Below are 25,303 nucleotides of genomic sequence, written 5' to 3'. Positions count from 1 at the left end.
CGGTTTCAGAGGCAAATTCAGATCGTACCGATGTATGTGTGAGTGTCAACAATTCTTAGTAAAACCAAGATAAAGGTACCAAAATAATGGCGGACACTGTATGGTTTCATTCGATGGTGACGTTTTGCAACGATTCTTTCACCTTGGTTGTGTGCAAGATTTTACACTCAGTGACAAGACACGTGTGGTGGAGCGAAAAAGCCGGAAGGAAGATCAACCTGTGTTCTGCACGGTTGTATCACTCTATGTGAAGGGGGGAGAAATCGAAAAACTGAATGATGGAATCGAACAAGACAGCCATTAGCACACAATTCTTGTCCACTACGGAAGGGTTGCTAGGAGGGTCGAGAGCGCTGATCCAAAATCGGTCGATTGCCATGGAAAAGTGCATGAGTTTGGTGACGTGATGATGGCATATCAATTGCCCGGGTAGCTTGTATGATCAACGCTTGGAAGCAACTTCATCGCCGATTTCGTTCTATATTTAAATCAATGCCCTCGTCCTTCCCTCTCAGCAACTATCTATGCACTCATACGGGTCGCATGCAGGCATACAGGTAGATCCGGGTAGTGAACAATTATACACAGCCGTGAGGATGTGGGAAGTGTAAAGTTTGCTGTCACTTTACATATTATACAAAACGTTTCCAGGAAAGCAAAACGTTGATTCGTCTTGTGCTAATGGGAATCACTTTGCTGGGAGTGCATGCTGGGTCGGTGTGAATGTGTGATGGGGGTTGCTGGCACATCTCGATGAATATGGAATTTAAGTGTTAGTTCAAGTTAGTGGCCGTCAGCTAACAATTTAACGGGTAACATTTTCAAATGAGTTTCATAGAAAGGCTTCAGCGTATAACCGCTTTTAAATTGGCAGAGGCTGGTTAGGATTTTGGACAAAAACTGCCTTAAGGTATGCAAATATTTTGAAAAAAAAGCCACAGTTTTGATATGGAGTTATGTTTATCGGTTTGCTCTCCTTTTTGAACAAATTTTTGAGGGAAAAACAAATTAAGACTTTTACTAAGTAACTACACAATTTGTTGACAAACTTTTACAAGGGAATAATAATTTTATATCATTTAATTTTTCACAATTATTACAACATGTAAGCATGAATTACAGCAGGATAGGGTTGATGAAAATGAGATGGTTCAATAGAAACATTCACTGATCGAACATTAATAGATTTATTTTACATTGCTATTTTACGTTTGATTTTTTAAGTGCAGTATAAAGAGTTACGATTTGATCCATATCCAATGTGTTTGCTCTACGTAATGCCTTATATTTATATTTTATATCTAACCATCACGTAATTGTGTGCCAAATTGCTCATTGAATTTGCAGCGTTATCATATCGACATTCACGCTAGAACGGCAAACTTCAAACCTCTTTCATGTCATAATTCGATTGATTTTACAATTACAAACGGCCCATAATTTTCTCAATGTATCATAAAAAAAACAGAGGTAAAGCTCGTACAAATGATCCTGCCTTTTGAAGATAAATTATGGAAATTTGATGACCGGCATTGGATTGGAAAATAACGCCAATTAAATAGCAAGCCATACATTTCCGGCGTTCAATTATTTACCCTAACGTGGCCATAAACTATTTTAAAGCAGTTAAATTACTATCCATTGCAGGCGGCGATTGTAGTACCGGTGTGCAATCAATAAAATAAACGACCAAGCTGACCGTGCTTTCCCGTGTGTTGCCAAACGGTAATAGTATGTTAAAATCATTCGTTCAATATGGATGAACCTGGTCGGTATGGAACTTTTACATTATTCGCAAACGACAACTCTGTCTAGTGCGGCTTTAACTCTGCCTCTGCGCTAGCTTTAACCGTGTGTCACTACCAATGCCCGCTGTGCCAACTATGTCGCACAATCGCTTCTGTGGGAGTTAAAACGGGGAATAAAAAAAATAAAAAAAAAAATAAACAGAACGAAAGAATGAGTCAACGAAACAAGCCCGAGTACAACAGATGTCATCAAAATAGGGACGATTATTCGAGGCAAACATCATAAACGCGGCGGCGTGGGGGTTCCTCCGTTTGTCAGTTTGTGCCGGTCTGTGCCAGTCGCTGCGCTCCGTCCAAAAGTCCGCGAGCGAAAACTATTATTAGTAGTTCCGTCCCCGAGACCGTGCCAAGAGACACGGCCCACCCAACACACGTCAGTAGCAGCCCGGTCCCGGACCAACTGAATCGTGTGATAGCAGCAACAACTACCACAGAAAAAGCATCATACCATACTGGTAGTCTTTTTCTATTCGACTGGGCTGTGCGGAAGGATGGTTTAAGGTTGATGATTGGAGCAGATAATAAAAGCCGCTGACGTGCGAGGAGACCCCCAACTGGATGAGGACGCGGCCAGAGCATAAAACGGTTGATAGGCTCCTCAAAAAAAAAGGAAGACAGTGAGCAACGGAAGAATGTAGAATGACACACACACACAAATACAGAGGGAAAATAGAACCATCCCACGCGGGGGCGTGTTGCAGGGAATGGTATTGGAATAGGAAGTGAACCCTCCCTAAGCTCCCACCTCGAACAGAGTGACAGCGGGACAAAAGAGATATGTGGACGGTATTTTTATATCAAACTTTCAGCACCAGGATGTGACGCGGCACACGAAGGAATCCTTTCTGCCCCGACGGACAAGACTCCCTCGACGAAAAGCCCCGTGAAAAGGATTGGATGGGCCTCGCAGAGCAGAGTTATGGGTAAGAGGGCATGGAAAGTGAGGGGTTTGTCCACTCGCACACGCCAGCTCGTCAGAAAAACCGCTTCCAAACAAGCGACGAACAAGGGGTTGGCCCTGACCGAGCATTACAGTGCGGTTGGTTTGGCCATTTGCTGCAGAGCGGAAGGTGAAAATGACGCTGCCATTTCGATGGTCTTCTTTGTCCAACGCTTTCAGAGGGGGGGCAGGGGCGTTAACGAGCAGGACATGAAGGTTACGACGCCTGTTTTTCGCCCTTTCGCCCGAGCGGCTTTTTTTGGAGGGGTTAGGCTTTGGCAGGCAGCTTTTGTGGTTGCTTACGCTCCTAAGCGATGTGCATGTGACGTCAAACTGTTGTGGTGGCCATGTTGGTGGGTGTGCTTAAAGTTTGGTAAAGATCTGTCTTTCTATCAACTCTTCTACTGGATAGTCTTTCAATGAAGGCTCATCCCTCAAAAACGAAGTTTAAAACCATTCGAGCTAGTTCTGAAGCCTAAACTAACCGACATTGAAAAGATTCTCCAAACAGTCTCTAGCTCATCAGGTGGATGTCATGAGGAAACCACAATCTATTACGTGCCAGTTTGGGACAACAGTGGCAGAGCCACAGCTGCCCCAGAGTGCAAATGTACTGCAACCAACGAAACGGTACGATTCAACGCGAGAATGTTTCGTTTGAAAACAACCAAATTAAACTCCCCAGTGCCTGCAATCTGTGCCTTATCGCGCCTCGCTTCAGATCGCGCACATTAAACGTTTAGCATCCTGAAAACAGTCACCACTCGGTGGCCAAGAGCAACAGTTTCGGTGTCTGTGATGCTCTTGCTCCCTCCCAGGACCTCGCTGGAGGCTCCCGTCCTGACCAATGACCGTCCAATGTTTGCCGAATGCGGTAGCCGACGGTGTGGCGTTTTGCGGTGTACCTCAAGAGCAACGTCTCCTGCAGTGGACGGAAGCACTCCCATACGGCTCAGCCACCAATGCGCCACGGAGTGGCAAAATCAATTTTGCAATTTTCATCATAATTTCACCGTATTTCCCGCCGGGCGAGTGGTTTTTTTTGTGAACCATCATAATTTGCTGGACCACGTTTTTGGACCACCCGAGAAAAGGAAGAAGACACAGAACACAGAAAGCAGCCAACTTGTCGCTTTTTTCTTTCTTGTCTTGTCTATGTCTGCAGGCGATACGGTGCGACCCCAAGGTGAGCATACAGAAATCTCGACAAGATTCCAAGCGGAACGTGCCTCGAACACCAAAACTCGTGTGACTCGTGTGCAGTGCACACAGGGCAGGGCGGCCGCTTCCGGCAAAGCAGGACCCACGACTGTTACGCCGCGCGCTAACGCCCGCTTCTCGCACCATCTTGAAGCTCTGAAGTTATAGCACATTTTGTCAAGGACGAGTGCACGAGTAAGGAAAGGAGCAAAAAAAAAGCGCAAGTTGTGCGTCCTGCTTCTTCCTTTTGTTTCGTGCTTTCACCGTACTGTCTCGGAGCAGTAGGCCCAGGCTTGCTCCTGGTGACCTGCAGTCATGCAAGCGCTCTGTCCGTCGCGTTTTGCCCGCCGTGCGACGTGCGACTAAGTTGAAATCCTGCAGGGCAAGCATAATGCCGCTTGACATGCAAAACGGTTTTTAAGAACACTTAACTTTCTTTCACCGTCAGCTTTTTTGTGTGTTGTTTTCTTCGCCCCTTACTTAAGAGAGCTAGAGCGTTTACCAACCCGAGGGAAGAAAGAGGGGCCGGTTGAAGGACTACACAAGTTTGCACACGACACACAGCGGTATGTGAGTTAGAAGCTTCCTGCTTAACCACTTCCGGTAAAGGCTAGCACACAAGAAGTACAATACTTGACACTCGGGAAGATGCGAGCGTCATCAACGTTGCGGCTTAGCTGCTAACAGTCCAACCTGGTCCATAATGATCACGCCCAAGGATTAGTGCCCCTTTTGCCGCCCGCTTTCGTTCTGAAGCATTCCCGGGTGATATTTTCCAGGCCGCTATTTAATTACACTGCCGGACGTATTAAGACAAATAAAGGTGGATGGACCCGAGCCACCCGGGTGAAGACTGGCAAGCGAATTTGTGGCGGTTATGTCACTCGAAACGGTACACGGCTTTCTCGAGCTGTACACTACAACCATTGACCCTGTGCCACAGGTCACAGGTTTGCTTGAAAGTGGTGATTAAATGTCTCAGATTAGTCTAAGAGCTGGACGCTCTTCGCCCGGGAGCTTTCGCCCGGACAAGATTAGTCGAGAGTGTTGACGTTGACAAAACCGCGCCCGGACTGGGCGAACTCCGCAGAACACTCACCGAGGGGATGGGCAGTTTCAAAGGCGATGAGCGGTTAATGACAGTTGTCAACACAAAGTTGTAACTTTTATTCGTTGCTTAAGGAGTTTCCTTGGGGTAGTTGCGGTGGTCAGCTGCAATCAAGCGATGGTGAGCTGTTTATCATGTAAAGTCAAAGTGCTTGGAGTGTGTTGGAGACGCGGATGGAATTAAAATTAATATCTTTTTTAATGGAAGGATTTCAATTTCTGGCTTATCATTGTGTGGCTTTGAGAATTTTTAATGTGAGCTTTAAATGGGGTTTGTTTATGTTTTGCTAAAGAGCTCCTCAAACAAGATAGCTCTAAAGAGAGGTCCCAAAAGGTGTCACTGTATCTGGGAAACCAAATCTAGCCAGTGTTTCAGCATTCAGCAGCTGCCGTAAATGCCTTATCTCCCAAACTTCAAACGAATATCATCAACCTGGAATCCTGAAAAGTGTGAAAGTCGGCTCCACATTACAACATATTACCTTATCGCACCAGCTCATCTCTTCTGCCGAAGTTTATCCTAATTCCATTTATGGCATTTTCCCTGCGCTTCTTCCCCATCAACTCATACCATCGCTTCTCCCCCAGCGGTGACTAATTTCTCACATAATCCATTTTTAAACCCTCAAAACTGTCTTCCAGCATGGAATTGGAAGGCTTGAACAAACCGTGCCGGAAACAACGCGGGAGCGAGAGGTGCGAGGGAGGTTTTTACCTCTTCCGTTCCGTTATCCGGAAATTTAATTAAAAAGATCTCATCCGTTCGATATCCAAAAGCGGTAAAAGAAACACTCTCCATCTCCCAACCGGCGCTAGTTTTACGAAATGTTTCGATTAAGCAGAATTTTCAGCCCCGACCGGGTTTGGAAATGGATTTTCAGGGCTCTGTGCACCGGGAAGTTTCGGTAGGTGAGCTGCAGGAATGGGTTGAGGCAACACCGAAAGAAAAAAAAAAACACATCACAATAGGTCCAACCAATGAGTGAGTTTAAAAGGTAAGATTAAAAACTAAACTATCCAGTTTGGAAGGGAGAAACCAGCTGGAAAGTCTGTTCGAAAACGTTTTTGGTCCTTCGAACCGGATCGTTCACAAATTCGATACTGGCTGGTCGTTGTCTGAGTGTTTTCCAAGGGCCTTAAAGTTTTCCATTTCATTACGCCAGCTGGAATGAGTGGAAGAAACATCAAAAACAATTCCAAGCTCTTGTTTCCCATCCACCCAGCATCACTGAGTGGGTGAGTCTTTTCAGCTGGTAAAGCTTTCAAAACCATGGTACGTCTGGTATGACCGGACAGGGGACGAGTACACTGTATCAAACTGAATAACAAGGAGCTTTCCGTAAAGCAACAACAGCAAAAGGAAAGGAAACACAATCAACCCGTCCACCAGTATCGGTTTCGATTCGGTAGAATCAGAAATTTCACCAACGGCCAAAGACAGCTCGATTGCTGATTTGAGGCCAGCTGGCAATAGAAAACTATCAAACGAAAGCTCCTTGCTCCACTTATTTCACCCTATCCCGCAACGACGATCTCGAGCTCGATTAAGTAACTAACTTTTGGGGTATGAAAGAGTTGGGTCTCCTTGGCCCAACAGAATCAATGCTGACCGTTTCCGGGATGTACTGCTACGAGCGAGCCCACTGCACTGCTCAGCCCACAAAACGTTCCGTAAATCGGGGATGGGCAATTTCCGGTCAACTACAGACGGACCCGGGGTGTGTATGCTGTATCGATTCCGATTGGAAATTGAAACACATGGTGAGCGGAAGCCGAAAGCAAGCAACTGTACTGCAACTGCATTTCGGTTTCGGTTGCCCTGTGTGTGTGTGTGTGGGTTGGCTATGGTTAGCTTCTGCCCAAGCGAAACCACTTTTTGTGGGAAAGTTTTCTCGAAGCACCAGTGTCCCCACATGCCCCCCCTCTCGCTTCTGGCCGATGTGTCAATAAAGAGGGATCTGCCTGCAGCGCCAAACTTTAGCACCGGTTTCCTGTCTGCTAAAGGAAGACAGATCCATATTTTAAGATAACGTACAGCGGGCACATACACACTCACCCTGATTTGCCCGAACATGAGGCTCCTGGGAGTGGTTGTAACGCTGGGAAGGAGTTGGGCTAGGATTGCTGTTCTGTTTCCGTATGTATGTGTATGTGTTTCTACTTTCGGCCAGCCGGTTTAAAGCAATTGCCCTGGTTTCTGGTAATGAAAGCACTTCCACGAGAAATCTAGGACAATTGGAGTACTTCTCGCTCGGTTCTTCATCTCCGAACGCTGCTCCGAACTGCTTCTCGAACTCTCGGCCGTAGAGCTTTCCTCCGACCGGGGACAGTGGCTTTGCGTGGAGGGAGTGAAAATAGGATGAACTTGAAGCTGAAATCGATTTGCTGGTGGAACTAGCGGCGTGATGTGCAGGAGAATGGGGAAGGCTAGAAATAATGCAGTCTTTCCGTGATGATGTTACGGATGTTTCCGGTCGCTAGAAGCGGCCAATGTTAGCCAAGTAAACACAATTTATCGCAGTGAAGTTGGGTGAACGTATGTGGGTGTGTGTGTGTTTGATTTTGCTTTACTTTCTTTTTCCCCCCTGTGCTGTGATTTTTGTTACAGTGTATTCTCTTTGGTACGATGCTGAGGTCGATCGAACTGCCCACACAAATTGGGTGCTATACGTGAAGCCTTCCCTAGTTGGGTTGGTGTCCATGGGTTTATAGAGTGGGCTGATAGAGTGGATGAGAATATACAGTGTTGCAGAATGGAGTTGAAAAATTGTCATAATACTAAGGTTAGGAAATTTGGTTAACTGAACAATGCAATGTTGTCAAGCGAATTGCATACCTTAAGGCGATAGCCATCAACTTTCGTACAGGGAAGTTTAGATTTTTCGATGTCTATCAAATTGTATTGCTTTACAAAAATGGATATTATATAAACTGTATTTATTATATACAAGCATTTGAACCAATTCATTGAAATATAGAAAAATTAAAGAGTTCTAGGATAAAAATTATAAAATTATAACATTAAAGATCTTCTTCTTCTTCTTTGGCGCAAAATCTGTTGTCGCTCAAGCTCAACAAGGCCTGCTCTCGTATCACTAGAAAGAAAGGCTAAGCTTTTAATGACGTTTTAGATATATAAGCAAGCAGGTTACTCACAATCCTACGTACATTCGAGGCTTGAACCCATGACGGGCATGTTGTTAAAGTCGTACGAGTTGACGACTCTACCACAAGACAGGCCTCCATATAATCGTGTTTTTGACCTACAGGTTAAGTTAACCAATGGACATATGTATATTGCTCAGATGTTGAAACTAATCCAGAACCCACAACAATCCTGGAATCTGTATTCCAGCTTCAAGAACTCACACCGGTTCCGAAATTGGCCCTGAACCATAAGCAGTCCTGGAATTGATTCCAATCGTTTACCGATCTTCAAAAGTATTGTCAATCTTTACCCAGTTCTTACATTCATTCCTATTTTATTCCAACTTAAGAACTGTAAAGGTTCTAATGACGACTGAAACTATTGAGGAACAAATCATAATCGTTCTTCAAGGCGGTACGTACGAATAAACTTTAACTTTTATGGATTCCTTATTACAATTACATATATTTCCAAGCATGTGCTAAGATCTGAAAAATTTCTTTAAATTTCGTTGGTAGAAACAAATGAATTGTAAAATTTCTTAAACCTACTTTTTGAAACCAGTTAAAACAGCAGGCAAAAAAAATATTGCAACACTTCCTGGCCTTTGTATTCTACTCGCCAACTTAAAATCTCCCCACCGACCACAGCACAAACGTTAGGGTTAGGGTGACGCCGCTTACTCCATTAACGCTATAAGAAATTGTTTCACACTTACTTTGTGTGCGCGTGAATCCAATTTAATGTCCTTTTATCACCCACACCCACGGCTGAACGATGTAAAAGGGATGCTTTTAAGGAACCTTTTTTCCTGTCCACATCAACCAACAACTCCCGCTGGCACTTCAGAGCCGTTAGGGGAGCCGTTGGTCCAGGGCTATCCCAATGCCTTTACGCGTGCGTTCTTGCGAGATAAACATACTTGCAAACTAAGCAAAAAAACTCACAAACAAACACACTCACGCTAAAACACATCGTATAAATCTTCATTTGCTGGCGGGCACTAGTCGTCGGCCTCCGCCAGGAGTCACAAAATGGTCAGACAAACGGCGTCTTTCGCTGGTCGGAAATTTGACCCCGGCATCGGCTTCCCCCCGAGCGATCGTAAAGGAGATTGCCGCGACTGCAACCTGTTACCCGCGTTTCCCGGGGCAACAGAAGTCATCAAAAAGTACACACGCACACACCACCACACGGCGGCTACACGGGGACCACGCTCACGTACACGTTCATGAATTTGTAATGGTTCGAATACCATAAATTCCCATTACATTAGTGTAATGCGCACCGCAAACGCGTATGACAAAAGCGTAATAATGTTTACCGTGTTCTGTTTCCGCGAGCCGCTCCGATGTCGCCCGCTGTGTGCAAGCAAAGCGAACAAAGCTCCTTCTCAAGGCTCCGGCCACAAAGCTGACCAAGCCGTTGCCAAGGCGATCCTTGCATGGCGAGCGTCTTGGTAGGATTTTTATTACCATTTTCATGGTGGCCTCTTCTTCCTCTGCTGCTGCTGCCGCTGCTTACTTTTAGCTCGTCACGACCGACACACAGGGATGCTACCGGAGCAAGCAGATAAGACGCACAAGGAAACAATTTATTTCATTTCATCCCTGCCTTCCCACGCCGAACGACGCGATAAGCCGCGGGAAATAAAGTGTGAACAAATATAAAACCAAAAACAAACAATCGCAGTCGCGGTGCTGCACGAACGAGCACTCCAAGCACACACATTTCCATTGGTAACGGCTTAGCTTGCAGGATGTAAAACAGCAAACGGGGTGTACCCATAAAAAGCTGATCAAAAATCATGTGACAAATGGTCAATATTTCAATTTCGCGTGCCCCCGAAATCTCGAGGCTCGTGTCTATCTTTTTTATGATATTCCTGTTTTAAAATAACTGCAAAAATTGCGCTTTCCACTTTTCTTATAGTAAAAACAAAGAAACGAAAAAAAACGGAGTGTTCGAGAACACGCTCACTCACCTCCAAGCAGCACGCAGAGTAATCCAATTTTCATGCCCGTTCGTTTATCCATTTTTATGATTTCACGCACTCTGTTCCTGCGGGCAGTCTTCGCGTTGTTGCTATCGGTGTAAAGTAGGTGTGCGGAAGCGGTGCTGCTGCTGCTGCTGCTGCTGCTACTAAGCTGCCTTTTCAACCGGAATCAAATCAACTGAGTGAGAGAAACTTGTCGAGAAACACGCTTCACGAGATGGTGGAAAGTGGGGAGAAAAAACACGAGACAAGCACATGAACACACACACACTCACTCCTGCAACACTTCCCTTTAGGGCACTGTGATAGGGTTTTGTTTTCGCCGCCTTTTCCCTTGCGGGAAAATTTTAAAGATGGTGGGGGGTTGGAGGGAGGAAATTCTACAAGCAAAAAGGAGAAGGAAGAAACACACACACGCACGTACACACAGACAAGGTGTACCAGAATCACCTGGACCACATCGGGAGCACACACGGATGCTGCTACAGCACGCGGGTTTGCGAAGGGATTTTACCTAACCACGGCACAGACACACACACATACACACACACTTTAATGCTGTGAAATAACAATCAAAGAATGAAACTAGAAAATTAAATTTGAAATTATTAGAAAGGGGAAAAAACGTTTAAATTATTAATAAAACCTCTTTTAATGCCTTTTCTTATTTGATTCTATTTGATTTGATTTGATTAGATTCTTATTGAATTCTAAACACTTTTGTGACACTTTAAATTGCTCACTATTACACGTAAAGCACTAAAATCACTTAAAAAAATACAAATTGAAACCCATAATTTCTGGAAAAGTTTCTACACACCTGCTTAACTTCTTATTTATCGCTCCCATTCACGATTTTCCCTCAAGTCACGTTGCGATAGTTTCACGAAAAAAAGAAAAAACCAACCCAACAACGACCCCGAACAGTTTTGGCGAGAGAGCGTACTATGGCTCGAGCACTACTACAACCTGTTTTCACTGCCGACCGATTTTCCCTTTCGAGTTTTCCACGTGGTACAGCGGCGAAGGGAAGACGAGCTTCGTAATTTCATTACGAATGCGTCTATTTTTGAAACCACTACAACTCAATGTCCCGCCGTCGACGTGATTAATCTAACTCGAACGGCCGTCTTCGTTCTCGTATCCCATTTCACCCTCTCTCTCTCTCTCTCTCTCTCTATCTTGGTGTTTTGTTTGTATCTCACTCTCTCGCACCGTTTTCTTCCGTGCCCTAGATTGTGTTTATTTTCATGCGGAATTATTACGCCCCGTGTTGTATCTCACTCCGGCCCTGCATACACATACGGGCGTAGCTGGCTGGTGGTTTAAATTGCTGCACGATTCGCTTACAACATCACCGGCCAAAGCATGCTTAAAGTCGGCCCTTGGACAGTCTGGGCAGGACCCACAAATCAGGGACGGAAAACGCAAAAAATAGTACCTATACCCATCGGTACGGAAAAGCTCACGGCACTTCTCACCGAGCAGACGATTTTGCTCATTCTCGCTCAACCCACGGTTGCTCTCTTGCTGAAGGAATTTTCCCGTGTTAGCGGAAGAGTCTTCCTTTTCTGCTCCAAATCCCTTCGGTCCCCGCCAGCAGCAGCAGCAGCCGCAACCTCAGGACCGCTTCCGTGGATGGTGGTGGACGGTTGGGTTTGATATCGTTCGGCTTACGTTCACTTTTTATTACTGTTTTATTATGGTCAGCGGCCAATGTAACCACAAGCGGAGGAAATTGGTTTAAATCTTCACCTTTACTTGCACTTTGCTTTATCTGCCACTTGCCACAGTTACTTTACAACACTTCCGGAACCGGATTCGCCAACGATCGATCGCGACCAACCAACTTGGTTTCACATTTTATTTGCAATTGCTTTTGGGAAATATGTCGCACTTTGACGGCAAGAAACGCTCGCTTTCACGCTTGGAAGAAGGATTCGTTTGCTAAAAACACTCACACACTCACACACATAGACGCAACCAGGTGCACCCAAAACAGCGAAAGGTGACAACAGACGACGAACACGAACGCGCGACAAACGATGGCGGTAGTTTCGAACCGTCGGCTCTGAGAGTCGGCACGCGAATGACTGCACGCTGCGGGCCCGTTTCTCTGAGCAGCACGCGAGCGTGTTCTTTGCGGGTGAAGGCGGCCGCTGCAACAAAGCGGCCGTGACACAACATCGACCCGAACCGAGCCCGAGCCCGGTGTGTGGGGTATGGACTGGGGAACGGTGCACGTCGCAAGCCATGCAACACGAGAATGATGCTCAAGGAAAGCATAATTTAAAAAAACGATTTTGGGAATAATAAAAATATTTTGTGTTTAATTTGTTGTGATTTTTGGTTTTTAATGATTTATTTAGATTTATTTTAATTTATTTAAAAGATTAGCTTAAATGTTTTTTTTTGTCCTGGATTGCTTATGCTTTGTCAGGGTTTATTTGTTTCGCCTTAATTTAGGCAAATGCTTAAATTCAATAAATGAAAACGCCTAAAACTATGCAAAATCAGATACTAAAGATACTTTTTACAATATTTGCTAAATTGACATGATTCCATCAAGAACCGTTTTATAGCATCTGCAGTTTTATAGCATCTTTGAATTTGATGAGAAAAGAAACTCTTTGCTCAGCTTTGTTGCGCGACGTTCCGAACAGGACCCGAGTGAAATTAATGCGAGAGCAATGTTTACACGCGACTCAACGTACACAATTTATGTTTCCTTTTTCCTATGTTTGTAATCGAAGAAGTCTTACCTCTCTTCTTACGCATCAAACAAAACCGCTCTCTCACAACCGTACACCAGGAAGTGAGTTGAGCAAACAGAATTACTAACTCTCACACAACAACATCGCTCGGAGAACACGCTCGCCGCTACACGCATCCGTAAACATGAACGTCCCCGCGAAAGAACGTCATGCAACGACCGACCGTCACTGGGTCAGGCAATTGTATGTTGAGGAAGTTCACGTGCGCCCTTCCGTGTTCGGGGGTTTCGGGCTCGCGGCTTGAAGTGAGCTCGAGAGAGAGAGAGTGTGAGAGGGCAGCTACGAACGTGGGAGCAAAAAGGAACCATCCGACCGGACATTAACCGGCGTCCGTTGTTGCTTTTTGCTTTTGCGGGATCCACTTCTATTTTCATCCTTTCGCACTCTGCAGGAAAGCGTGTTAGAGGTTAAAGCACCCTTGGACGATGAACGACGCCGTGTACATGGACACGCAAGGTCTAGGGCGTTGGTGAGGTTAGCATAAGCAACGGTTTGCTTTTTTTATGTGGTTGGTTGGGGGAAAAAGATATGAAAGATTATTTGCAATAACATGACAAAGAGGGACGAGATATCGTGATAAATTTAATGTTATTTCTGGTAGTTCTTCGACATAAAATTTGCTTTATCGCTTCGAATAGATTTTATATGCTCCCGAAATAATGTTTAGTTTTATCTGCATTTTGTATGTATGCATTATTTAAAGATATTTCCTTGAATTTGTACTAAAAACTCTCTACTCTCTTCCTTTAACAAAATCAATGTACAAAAAAAAAGGATACAACGATTGACAATACAAATTTGTCAAAGAAATTCAATGTATTCACCGCCTCCAAAAAGTCAACCACACATTTTCACCTTCCGTCTTGGAAGTCTTGGTAAAACTCGGAAAAGAAAACACCCACCATCTCAAGGTCACACTGATAACACCGAACCTAAATCGGAAGCCTACCCGATGCTTCCCGGTCGATATTTATGCTTTTCTCTTCAAATAAAACACATACGCGCACACACACACACCCACACCCACCCACCCAAACCCATCACGTCAAGGATAATATGGAATCGGGGCGGAAAAAATGGCAAACAGCTTCAAGCAGCTTAGCAATGGAAAAAGGCGCTCTACAACGAACGCACGAACCTTTTGAGCGGTACGCGGAAGTACTATTGCCAGTGCGTGCTTTAAGCTGCGCCCGTGCGAAGGTGGAATTTATTAGATTGCTTTCGTTATTGAACATTAACCGCAAATTGATTACGTTCGGCCGGGTCCCATTCGTCCTTACTGGAACGCGCCGTCCGTTTCGTCGGTACCGGTGATTAATTGGTTGGATTTAACCGATCCTTTAACGGATTTGGTTACCGGGTCGGGTAGACGAGTTTGATTTGAAAGGGAAGGGTAGAAGCGTTTGTTTGGTACGCTGCCGTACCGGGTTGGATGTTATGATTGCTCAATTTGTTTGGCCTTTGTTTGGGGTGAGACTGGATAAACGAGCGCAATAAAACGATCGATTAGGTGAGGAAGTTTATTTCAGTAAGTGCATTTTTTGCGATACAAAAGGATCGTATGTGTAAATACTAAGAGATGTTTTATTTTTTTTAAATTCATTCTTCAACGATGGAGGTTTTCGAAACTCCACATTTGTTCGTTTTGGTGTACAGCAAAGCAGAATATAATTTTCGCAACTGTTTGGCAAGGCTAACTCTTGCAAGGCAGTTACCTTCGCAGAATTAATTTTGATCCTTTCAAAGGATTTTTTTTAATAAAATAAACAAAAAACACAACCAACAAGAAAGCTCCAAGGAGCAGCCAGTTAGGCCTGCTTCTTCTTAACGACAGAAAATTTGATCCAAGGATCCACGGATAAGGGCCATCTACAACTAAAGGGGCTTAACGCGTAACGTGAAGCAGCTAAAAGTGTTACTTTTCGCTACCGAACCGTAAATTATATGCAACTTGTCGCAGCTAAGGGCGCTGTTGAACTTTGCTGTAAAATTTGTCCCGAAAGCCTAGCGGCTCATGAAAATTCATACTCATGAATATTCGCTATTGGTGTGGAGGTTTTGTAATGGTAGGAGAGTTAGAATGTTCTTCAGAATATTTTCCTAAAAAGTGGATGATTTCTTGGCTGTGAAAGGTGACTGTTTAGCTAATGTATGCAAGAGCATACTCAAAGCTACATTTGATGGAGTAAACCCGATGACACTTGAAAATACCATTTGTAGAAACGTTACTCATTATTCTAAATTTCTTGCCAACAGAATAACATGTCTCTATTTTTTTTCTTTATTTTTAAGAGGACGTTAAGCCAATTGGCCTCATTCGTCTCTTACATGTCTCTATTGTCGAGCCCACAACAAATCACTCTTAATCAGGGGTCTCCAAACTACGGCCCGCGGGCCGCATGCGGCCCTCGAGAGCTTATTATGCGGCCCGTGGCAACTTTGTGAAGGTTAAAATAAATAGATAATTATTGTAACTAAGTTTAAAGAAAATGTTATTGTTGCTTTTTAGACGTAGACCAAGCTTAAATAATAGAAAGCTGTAGGAGTTTTGAACATTATGCCAGTATTTTCTTATAAAGATGATATTGAAACGTTCGTATTAGATACAGGCAACGGAAAAATGGCCTTCAACACCATTACATGTAAGGCAATGCGGCCCGCGAAACTGAAAAGTTTGGAGACCCCTCCTCTAAATAATAATTCTCAGGAACGGTTGCTCCAATTATTATTCATGAGTTCTTAGGAACGGCTGTTTCAATGAAAGTTCCAAATATATTGCTAGTATCGACTACAAGTCTATGCTAAAAAAAAATACAATTATTTTCTGTACAAACCGGTTTTGGTTTAGGTATAAATAATAGTTTTGATTTGGTCAGTCTTCTTTCTAGGAGTGAAAGGTACAATACATTCTATTTTTGGTATCTTTCTCATTACTTGTTTATTGATCCACGTTTTACTGTTTGTCTACTATCCTTAACATTTCTTAATGAAGATACTTGTGAATTCTAGCCTGTTTTAATACCTCTTCCTACAAACAATCTTTGGAGATTGGAATGGAGACAGAGGGTCAGGTCAAGTGCCTACATTACTGCGTTAGCTGGACCGGGATATTGATGCAACACACCAAACAGTAAAATAATACCTGGGAAACATGAAGAAGCAAATCAGGAATTAGAAATCGCATCCACTGGCTTCGCAGTGGCAAACAATTACGCAAAAACTCAATGCAATCATTTCAGGTGAATTTCGACAGAATTTAGATATAACACCATAGTCCGCAAACTGGTCCAACATCCGTCAGCTGTGTCCCATCGATGTTTTTCTACGCCAACGTGATGCAAAAACTCTACTTTATCGATTTTGTAGCGAAAACTTAGGAGGAATTGATGAAAATCGAAGCTAGAACTTAAATCATGCATGTCTTCGTTTACCATGGTGAAATTTCCTAATAACTGACGAAAGGCAATTCGCAAAGTCTTGAACATATTTGTGCAAGTGATCTGAAATAATTCCCTTTGAACAGAAGTAAATGTAAAGAAATGATCTTTCCTAGTTTTTTATACAGCCAGTGGAAAATGGCATATTTTTTTCATGCAAAAGCTACGGGGATATTGACCTCGAGTTCATCGTACTTTTTCAACTTTTAATTAAAGTGTTATGGAATGATGGACCGTTCAGTATCTTTATTTAAAAGTTGAAAAAGTACGATGGTTGAATATGGTATACTAGAAGATCTTCAGTAATTTGTGTACGATCGTTTCTTGCCATCTTTTGCCAAATCTTTTCGCGGGCCGGATTGAATGTTGCGGCGGGCCGTATTTGGCCCGCGGGCCGGACTTTGCCGACCGCTGGGTTAATGTGTTCAAAAATTGAGCTTGCAGTAATGCAATAATTCTTAGTAAGGGATAAATATGAGGATGATTTCCAATGTTAAACGAAAATGATGACTAAACTAATAAAAACTACAATAAATCATATGTTGTCGATAAATATTGATTCAACTTCTTATCCAATTTAAGACTTTTTATGGTGTATTTTTGTAAAATATATTTTTTTGCAATTTAGTCATCGATTTAAACGTTTCAATTATTTTAAAAATGTGTGGAACGATGCAAAGTTATTTTAGAATTTCAATCATATTTTTTACCTTTGTTTATGGTCGCAATCGCAAGCCATTATGCCTCGTTTCTCCAAGATTGCATACTTATTTTAATTCCTGCAAAAAAGAACGGTTACGCAAAGAGAATAGTTGATGTGTGTATGTATGTGTATGTGTCTGTGTGTGTGTGTACGGGTACATTATAGTGCTTCCAGTTGAGCGATTAAAAACTAGTTGCGTGATATGGAAATTACAAACAGCCCCTCATAAAAGCGACGGCTTTGCTGTGTCCTCCCGCAAACAGGCCACGTTCTGCTTGATGAAACGTACCACCCTCGTCACTCATACAACTCATAAGCCAACTGATATGTACATGTGTGTGTGTATGTACGTGTAAGGGAATGCGTAAAGGATGTGCGCGCGTACGAAGCAGAAGCACGTGACCAACCGCTTTATCCACCTCCGGCCGACACCGGTTCCGGTTGAGGGCCGTTAGTTCTTCTGCATGCATAGTTCCTCCCGCAGGCAGCGGTGCAACGATGCGTAAATGAAACACACACAGGTACCGCTAACGAACGAAATCAATGGGAGGGATTGGATTGGAAAAAGGAACAAGCAACACAAGGGAGAACGTCGAAAGAACGAAGCGGCCCCGAAGATGCACCACAGCAAGGAAGGAGCGATGGATGGAAACTGTAGCAGCTGGTCGGTTCGATCCGGACGCTTGGCACGAGCCCCTTTTCTTGTACGTGGCGTCTGGTTTGTACGCTGCGGACAATCTGAGGCGTGCGCGGCGGGAAAGGAGGTTTGGCGCTGTAAAGTTACTATTTGTTTGACTTTCTTTGTTGGTGCATTCTTTTGTCGCTTTCGTGGTTTGTAACCGTTAGAAACGTTTAATCGCATTTGCTACCGTGGAATAAAAGCATATGAATCAAGGAGTCGCGCTGGCTCGGACGTTTCTTGACAAATAGTTTTTTTTTTCAATAAATTGATAATTAAAAAATTAACTACTTTATTAATCACCGTCATTATTGCTGCATGAGATTATGGCGAAAAACTAATACGTGTTTCTTTTTTTTATCTTTTGATATCATAAGTGAGCATCTAGTGCAACATTTGGAGTGTTTTTGTATCTCTGTTTTTAAGCTTATTATTCAAGAGATTCCATTTGTCGTAGTAAGCGTTTTGCTAAGACCCATCAAAGTATGAATCTATTATAAAACAAAGAAAAAATGCTATGATTGTTGTAATATTCAATCCAACTCGCCCCCATCAATCGACACTTTCTTTTTACACCTTTGCTCCACTTATTTCATCGTTTAATTAACTGCATTCCACGCTAAAGCTATGCTAATCGCATGAGCAGCCCGGTCTTGGAAAATGCATTTGCATTCCATCCAATCAATCCATTAGCGGGAGAGTCCGTGCACAAGTGCTTTACCGCAAAAAGCCTTTCCGCCACACCAACGCTTGCCTAACGGTGGGTTAGTACCGTGGGAATGATATTCTGTTGAATAAGTGCGTAGCATGTTCCGGTTTGATTGATTGACAGGTGAATTATACACTGTGTACGTATCCTTCCTCAGCTTCTCTGCAACCAATTGGCAAACCATAACACCGGTGGGACGTATTTATGATTCAAAACAAAAGCCTTTTGCTTAGTCGTATCGATCACAGTTTGTTTTTGTCGATAGCTACATCTAGTGTGTGTGTGTGTGTGTGAGTGCTCAGTTAGATTGTATGCTAAAGCCATCATCATAATCATTATGCCTAAGGATCGTTGTCATACCCGTCACTACTTGTAATCATGTTTTTGGTATTCCTTTTATTGGCGAGCAATTTTTATGACCATTGTGGAACACGTTGAGCGCTGCTCAGCCACCGGACCGGTACCGAGCGGATGGGTGGAGGCAATTGAAACAGACACCATAACGCAACTACCTGCCCACCCACAGTACTGCCCGACCCGGCCGATGGTCTGCATTTGGAATTGATGGCTTTCCATCAATCAAATTAGAATTAATGTGAACATTTGATGAAACCCTCCGTTCCCTTCGCCCTCGCGTCCCATTTTGCCACATTGCGCCCTGCACCACACCAAACCTCCGACCGCGAACCGAATGATTGATGTAACAACGCTCTAAAAAGCGGATTTAGATCGACGGCTTAACGGTTGGCCTGCTGTGGGATGGAAATTCCACCAACCAGCCCGGACAATAAATTTTGCCCACTTCCTTCGGGGTGGCCAGGCGAATGCAGGAAAACCGGCCGAGCTGCATAATTGAATTAGGCCCCTGTAATTGACAGCGATATGTAAACAGGATGTTTGGCACGGGTGCATCCGACCCCGCAGGAGGCCAGCCTGTTCGGACAGTAGCCTGCACACAAATGAATTGTAGTCGCTGTGATGAATTGCTAGTGTACCAGCGCACAAGCGTGTGGTGTGTAGTGCACTTGTTGGTGCAGGAACACTGAAATCAAGGAAACAAATGGGCAAATCGGAATGGTGGGAATAGTGCCGTTTTCCTTGAAAGGTACGCTGAAAAACGGTCGGCATTGTGCTGTGGATGTAATCACGTGCAGCTTAGCAGATAGTTCGTTACTGGATTTCTTAACTTGCAGGTTCTATCTGTATCTGTAAGGTGTATCGCACGCCTTTTTAATGTCCTTTCCCTTTTGCAGGGGATGATTCTCGATTCCATTAACGCATTAAGAGATACTGAATATTATAAGTTTTTTTATAGTTCTTTAAATGTATAACCATAACATCTTATGGTGTGCTATGTCACGATTCGCCGTGTCAAGATTCACCGCACTATGATATGACCATTTACTTGACAACTCCATCCTTGAGTGCAACAGCGGCAATCTTGATCTAAAGGCCTGAGTGCATTGTCCGTATTCGATAGTGTAATTTCGATCTTCAATAGTGCATCTCGAGGCGGCTGTCCGAAGCATTTTGCCAAACAATTTTGAGCAGCTTCCAAAAATATGTTATTTTTCCAAGTTTTTTACTTAAACTGGACTGGAAATGATTTTGAATTGATGAATACACATATTCTGGATTGAAATGCATCCATTTTCGTGGCCAAAATCGATGAAAAAAATTCTTTATTTTGAGATTCGGATGGACCATTCTCTCGATGACCAAAACAAGCTTCCACCAGGCGCCGCCCGATGCGCTAGTGAAAATCGAAATTGCACTAGCAAGTACGGACAATGTACCCTGGCCTTAAGAGGCTCCTTGATGAACATTTAAGCTTCCATGACCAGCATGAGTGCATCATCTCTAGGAAAACCATCAGATTAGCCTACTAAACCATCCAGCTTTCAATATCCACCATACTACGGCTTAGATCAGCATGCCCTCTTACTGGAGTCCTAGATACTCCAAATATTCCATTTATGTTTGCCGCTGCGTGCTGTTGCGTATAAAATCACTTAAAGTAACACAACTGTAACGCACAGCGACTGTTTATTACATCAAGACTTGACTAAAAGTATTGATATCCGGTTGCTTGTCGGACTGTAAATACAACCGATATCGCTCCGTGTTAAAGCATTACTTAATATAGAGAAGTGCCCCACACATTTTAGCTCATCTGATTCATTTCTTTTAATGAGTCGGTAGATTCAATCAGGGTTTTTACCAACACGTTGACTTGTTGACATGATTAAACATGTTGCATTTTTTGTATGAAAGTTGTATTCGTTCATTGTGCGGTAATTCTCTTCTTCACCATTATACACTAATTTAAGTTAATGATTTATGAATATATTATGGTAACATGGCAATGGCAACACGTTTCAATGGCAACATTTTCAGATTTTTATATTTATTGCAAACACTGTGCAGCTGTTTACTCGTAAGAATGATTAAAAATTCAAATAAGATTACTTTAAAACCGTTTTGGTTTGTAAATGCGTCTGGAAATATTCCTGCTTTAAAAATCAAATAGGAATATTATAACATTGTTCCCTCAACATGAAGGAACCTATCAAAACACAATACAGTAAAAAACCAATTACAGTTTACATGATACATTGATCTCAAATACTCACTGCTCAAAAGATAGAAATGTGAATATAATATAATTATTTTCTCACGTTTTGCACAATCTAATAGCAATGCACTTTGCTTCATGCATAATTAACAATTCGTTAGAATTGAATTGAAACAATTTCGTTGCTAAACTACGCCGAGCGAAAACCCCTTTACCCAGTGAAACAATTTCGCAAAGGAGCTCGAAAAGAAGGCTACCTTTACTGTGATTCTTACCGCATCCCATGCTGCTATCCTGCACTTCCACCCCTAATCATTCGACGTGTGAAACCGGTAGAGTGAACTTAATGGAATTAAAAACTTAATTTTCCTGGCTCGACAATAATTTCCATAATCTTTCCATAAATTTAACAGCAGGCTAAACCCGGCCACCGCCACTATCACACGACACCGACGGGCTCATTTTGTTCCACATTTCTTGCTTGAGAAACTCTCGCCTTTCCTTTTCGCTCCCTGGTCAAAGTGTCCTAGCCGCTAGACTTCTCTCCTACGCCGGAAAGTGACACGGCAATGGAATGCTTGCGGCTTCTGGTTTTGCAAAATCCCAGAAACCCAGTACACCGTGAGTGGGAACCGGTGGGAATTCTCATCTGTCCTTCTACCGCGCGGAAACCCCACTCCCACTGCAGGAAGATGTCTTTCTTTCCCGCTGTCATTTCTTTTGTACCTGCAGTGAGCATCTACCTTCGGGAGAAACTTGCTGTCTTTCGTTTCGCTTCCACTCTTTCATCACTTGTCCTCACCCCTCCCCCCAGCAAGAACCTATCCCCGGTGGACAAACTCTCTCAGCTCATTCGTCGAGCTTCGGTGCATTCGCCGGGCAGTGTTCGCGGGCCTGGTGCAGAGCCTGCTTTCGGGAGGATTTATGATAAGTGCAAGATACAGCCCCGTTTCGTTTAGCCACACGCGGTTGCAGCTTGCTTACACAGCTTCCCTGCAGTTTCGCGGTAAGAAAGCAAAGCGCAGTAAATCGGTAGCGAAACGTCTACGCTGGCTGTGGAGCGTGATGCAGCAGCAGTAGCATAAAGGTGGGAAAGATAATTTTCCCTTTCACGCCAAACAAATAACTTGCCACGGCAGCGACAATGTTGCGCAGTTCGCGGGCTTCCGGGTTCTTATCCCAGTGGCGGGTGCGAATAGTAAAGCTCGGCCCGAGTAACAGTGGCTTGCGTTCTTTCCATTACACCTAACCTGAGTGTGAGTGTTGTAGATAAAACGCCGCTCTTAAGCAGAGCAGGGTGGGGATCATTTGCAGGGTATATTCAACAATTGCAGGAGTTTTTTTTCTTCTTCTGTGTTATACACTTCGCTTTTGTTAGAGGAATGTCAATAATGGCATTTAAGCTGTTTTTATTTGCTGATCAAATTGGTCGTTTGAGGGAATTCTACGAAACTGTACCGTGGCTGATAAGCGATAATTCCAGAGCTTTAGATGAAAATAAGTAGAAAAGCAGTAAAGCGTAAAAAATTTCACCTAGTTTGACAATGTTTCAATATTTTTTCATCAGAATATTTCAAGAACAATACAGTAATTTGGAATTTATACTTTTATAAAATGTGTACCTTAATAAAAATTGTAATATTAGCATATGAATGCACACATTGTTTAAAATATGTAATAAATAATAATTGCTGCAGGTTTAGTTTTGAAATGAATATAGCTTTCAGCAGAAGCAAACTAACACGAATTGTAAAATATATAGCCGCAAAAAGAAAATAAATTCTTTTCCAACTGTGAAGGACACATTGGAGTCATTCTTACTTGAAACTCAGGTAAAATGTTTATTTGAACTTTTGCAGGTATTTTTGAAACAATGTATCATATTTTCTAATAAGAAACTACTTTGTATAAAGCGGATAATTACTTAATCAGCATCTCATACGAAAAATATTCTTTATCCCAAACCTGGTATCGATCACATGAAAATGTTTACTCACGCCGCTTAACGTATTTTAGTCTTTAAGTCGTTCCATAGAATGGAACAACCTAGCTTTACGAACATTGTTAACGCAGGGACAAGAACAAATCACTCGAGACTGAAAGCCCACAACACAGTAGGCGACAACTTTCCATACCAATTATTGGATTTGACTTTAAAATACGCTTACAATATTAAAATATTATCCAACAATATAAGGAATTTCCTTATTGAGAATCAAAACAAATGATTTATTATGATCTAATTTCATTGCATTATCGTTTGTTGTCATGTTATCCCATCACATTTGGTTATACTAGAGATTATGAAATGATGTCCTTGATTTAATGTTAACACATATAATTACATAATTTTTCGTAGCAGAAAAACTGAAATAAATTATTTTAAAACTCTCAAAACATTGATTTTGATCCATTACCGAATAGAGGTTTGATGTCGAGAGCGATATACTTAAATCGGGTCTGATTGCATTATCGTTTGTTGTCATGTTATCCCATCACATTTGGTTATACTAGAGATTATGAAATGATGTCCTTGATTTAATGTTAACACATATAATTACATAATTTTTCGTAGCAGAAAAACTGAAATAAATTATTTTAAAACTCTCAAAACATTGATTTTGATCCATTTCCGAATAGAGGTTTGATGTCGAGAGCGATAGGCTTAAATCGGCTTTGAATTTATTTCTATGGAAGCCCCGAAACCGCAATTAGAAACAAGATAGTTCAGTTGCAGATTAAACCTGATTTTCTTAGCAATATTCAACATGACGTCGAGTCATCTCGATTACAAAAATAGAATAAGCATGACATATTCCATACATTCAGGCAAAAGCTTAGAAAAAAAAAACACCAACCGACAAAACGCCTGAAATCATGCAATCACCCGCGCAGAAAGCGCTTTGTTGTGCCACCGTTGTACAGCTGTCAACTAGAAAACGTTTTGCCCGAAAGTGTCCAATTCAATTCAATACAATACATCACCGAGCGATCGATCGGTAACCCTCCGAAACCCAAAAGGACTTTGGTACAACGGCGTCGCACTAGCCGGCAAACGGTGCCCCCAAAAGTTCCTGACAAAGCAGCTGCATGCCATCGCCGCTGCATACCAAGTGCAGCGTTGCGTGACTGCTAGATTTTTCGCCATCTCATTTCACCCTGCGCGCCCGCTGCCGAAGGATGACTCCGCGGTGTGAATATCGCACCGATGAGGTAACGTCACACTATCCGTGGGGTTTTATTTTTTCAATCCTGCTCCATTGCTGGCTCGCGTTCCAGTCGCGCTGTCGCAAAGAATGGGAAGGATCGCTTCACTTTCTTACTTCCTCATTTCGTCCTTTGCACGACCCGGGGTCGTTGTTGTTGTTTTTTTTTCTCTTCACCATAGCAACTATGACCCTGTTACAAATGCATGCCATTTTCCTGAAGGCGCGTGTCAGCAGCAGCTTCGTGACATCGCAATGTGTGTGTTGTGCAGAAATTTCGTTACTTTATACGCTTCTTTGCGCTTCCCTTCCCTTTTTGGAAGCGTTCCACGTAGCGCGTCCTCAGTGAAAGCTTCTTCCGCACATGCACACACACACACTCTTCAGGCTGGTGGGGGGTGGAAAGTGCCGGCGTTTCAGTTTTGCAGTGCATTTGTCAGCATTTGTTTCTCTCTCGCCAGCGAACCGAAGTGGTGAGTTCGGAAGGGTGGCAACGAGTACAGTCGGGGTCGGGGTAAGCGATTCGCGTAAACTGAGGCAAATACGATGAATAATACATCAACTGCAAAACTTTTCTGCTGCCTGTCAATTGCCGGTGCCATACGAGGGCTGATAAGTTCGTTTGTTAAAATATTTGCAATCATGCATACACGGTGGTGCAATGGTTCCTGTCTTTGCTTTGTGTATTTTTTAATTATTTAAAGTGTACTGCACTTTATCTAGGAACAGCTTGTTGGAAATTTGACGTTGAGAGTTATCATGCACTGTCACAGAAAGTTCTGAGCTAAGCATTTTAGATTATATTAAAATATATTTTTATTATATTTACTTTTATATTATATTTGCTTGAATCAATTTGCTTGTATGAAAAATGATGCTATTTTTCTTCTTCTGCTTCCTCTCATTCTTCAGGAAAAATGAACAAATTAATTGCAATATTTGTATTGCTTTCATAAATTTAAATTTTAAACCCAAAAAATAAGTAATGTGTATTTACAGCCTACATTATCGCACCATGCAA

At 42.9% G+C, this 25,303-nt stretch overlaps 1 protein-coding gene across 12 annotated transcripts in view; it reads right to left on the bottom strand.

Moving 5' to 3' along the window:
* Positions 1-12,301, bottom strand: part of LOC120901374 — a 128,524-nt gene extending 116,223 nt beyond the window's left edge. For 5 of the 12 annotated variants that reach the window (XM_040309255.1, XM_040309264.1, XM_040309265.1 and 2 more), the window contains exons 1-2: positions 11,955-12,301; positions 10,188-10,757 (exon numbers count right to left, since the gene is read on the bottom strand). In XM_040309255.1, the coding sequence (XP_040165189.1) occupies positions 10,188-10,239 (52 nt within the window). In that variant the 5' untranslated portion in view covers positions 10,240-10,757; positions 11,955-12,301. Of the gene's footprint in view, positions 1-10,187; positions 10,785-11,019; positions 11,792-11,954 lie in introns of those variants that run through there. The other 7 variants (XM_040309256.1, XM_040309260.1, XM_040309257.1 and 4 more) reach the window with 7 other exon arrangements.
* Between the last annotated feature and the right edge of the window lie 13,002 nt (positions 12,302-25,303).

This window comes from Anopheles arabiensis, chromosome 3 (genome assembly GCF_016920715.1).
Source record: "Anopheles arabiensis isolate DONGOLA chromosome 3, AaraD3, whole genome shotgun sequence".
Lineage (NCBI taxonomy): Eukaryota > Metazoa > Arthropoda > Insecta > Diptera > Culicidae > Anopheles > Anopheles arabiensis.
This window is presented reverse-complemented; position numbering and strand designations above follow the sequence as displayed.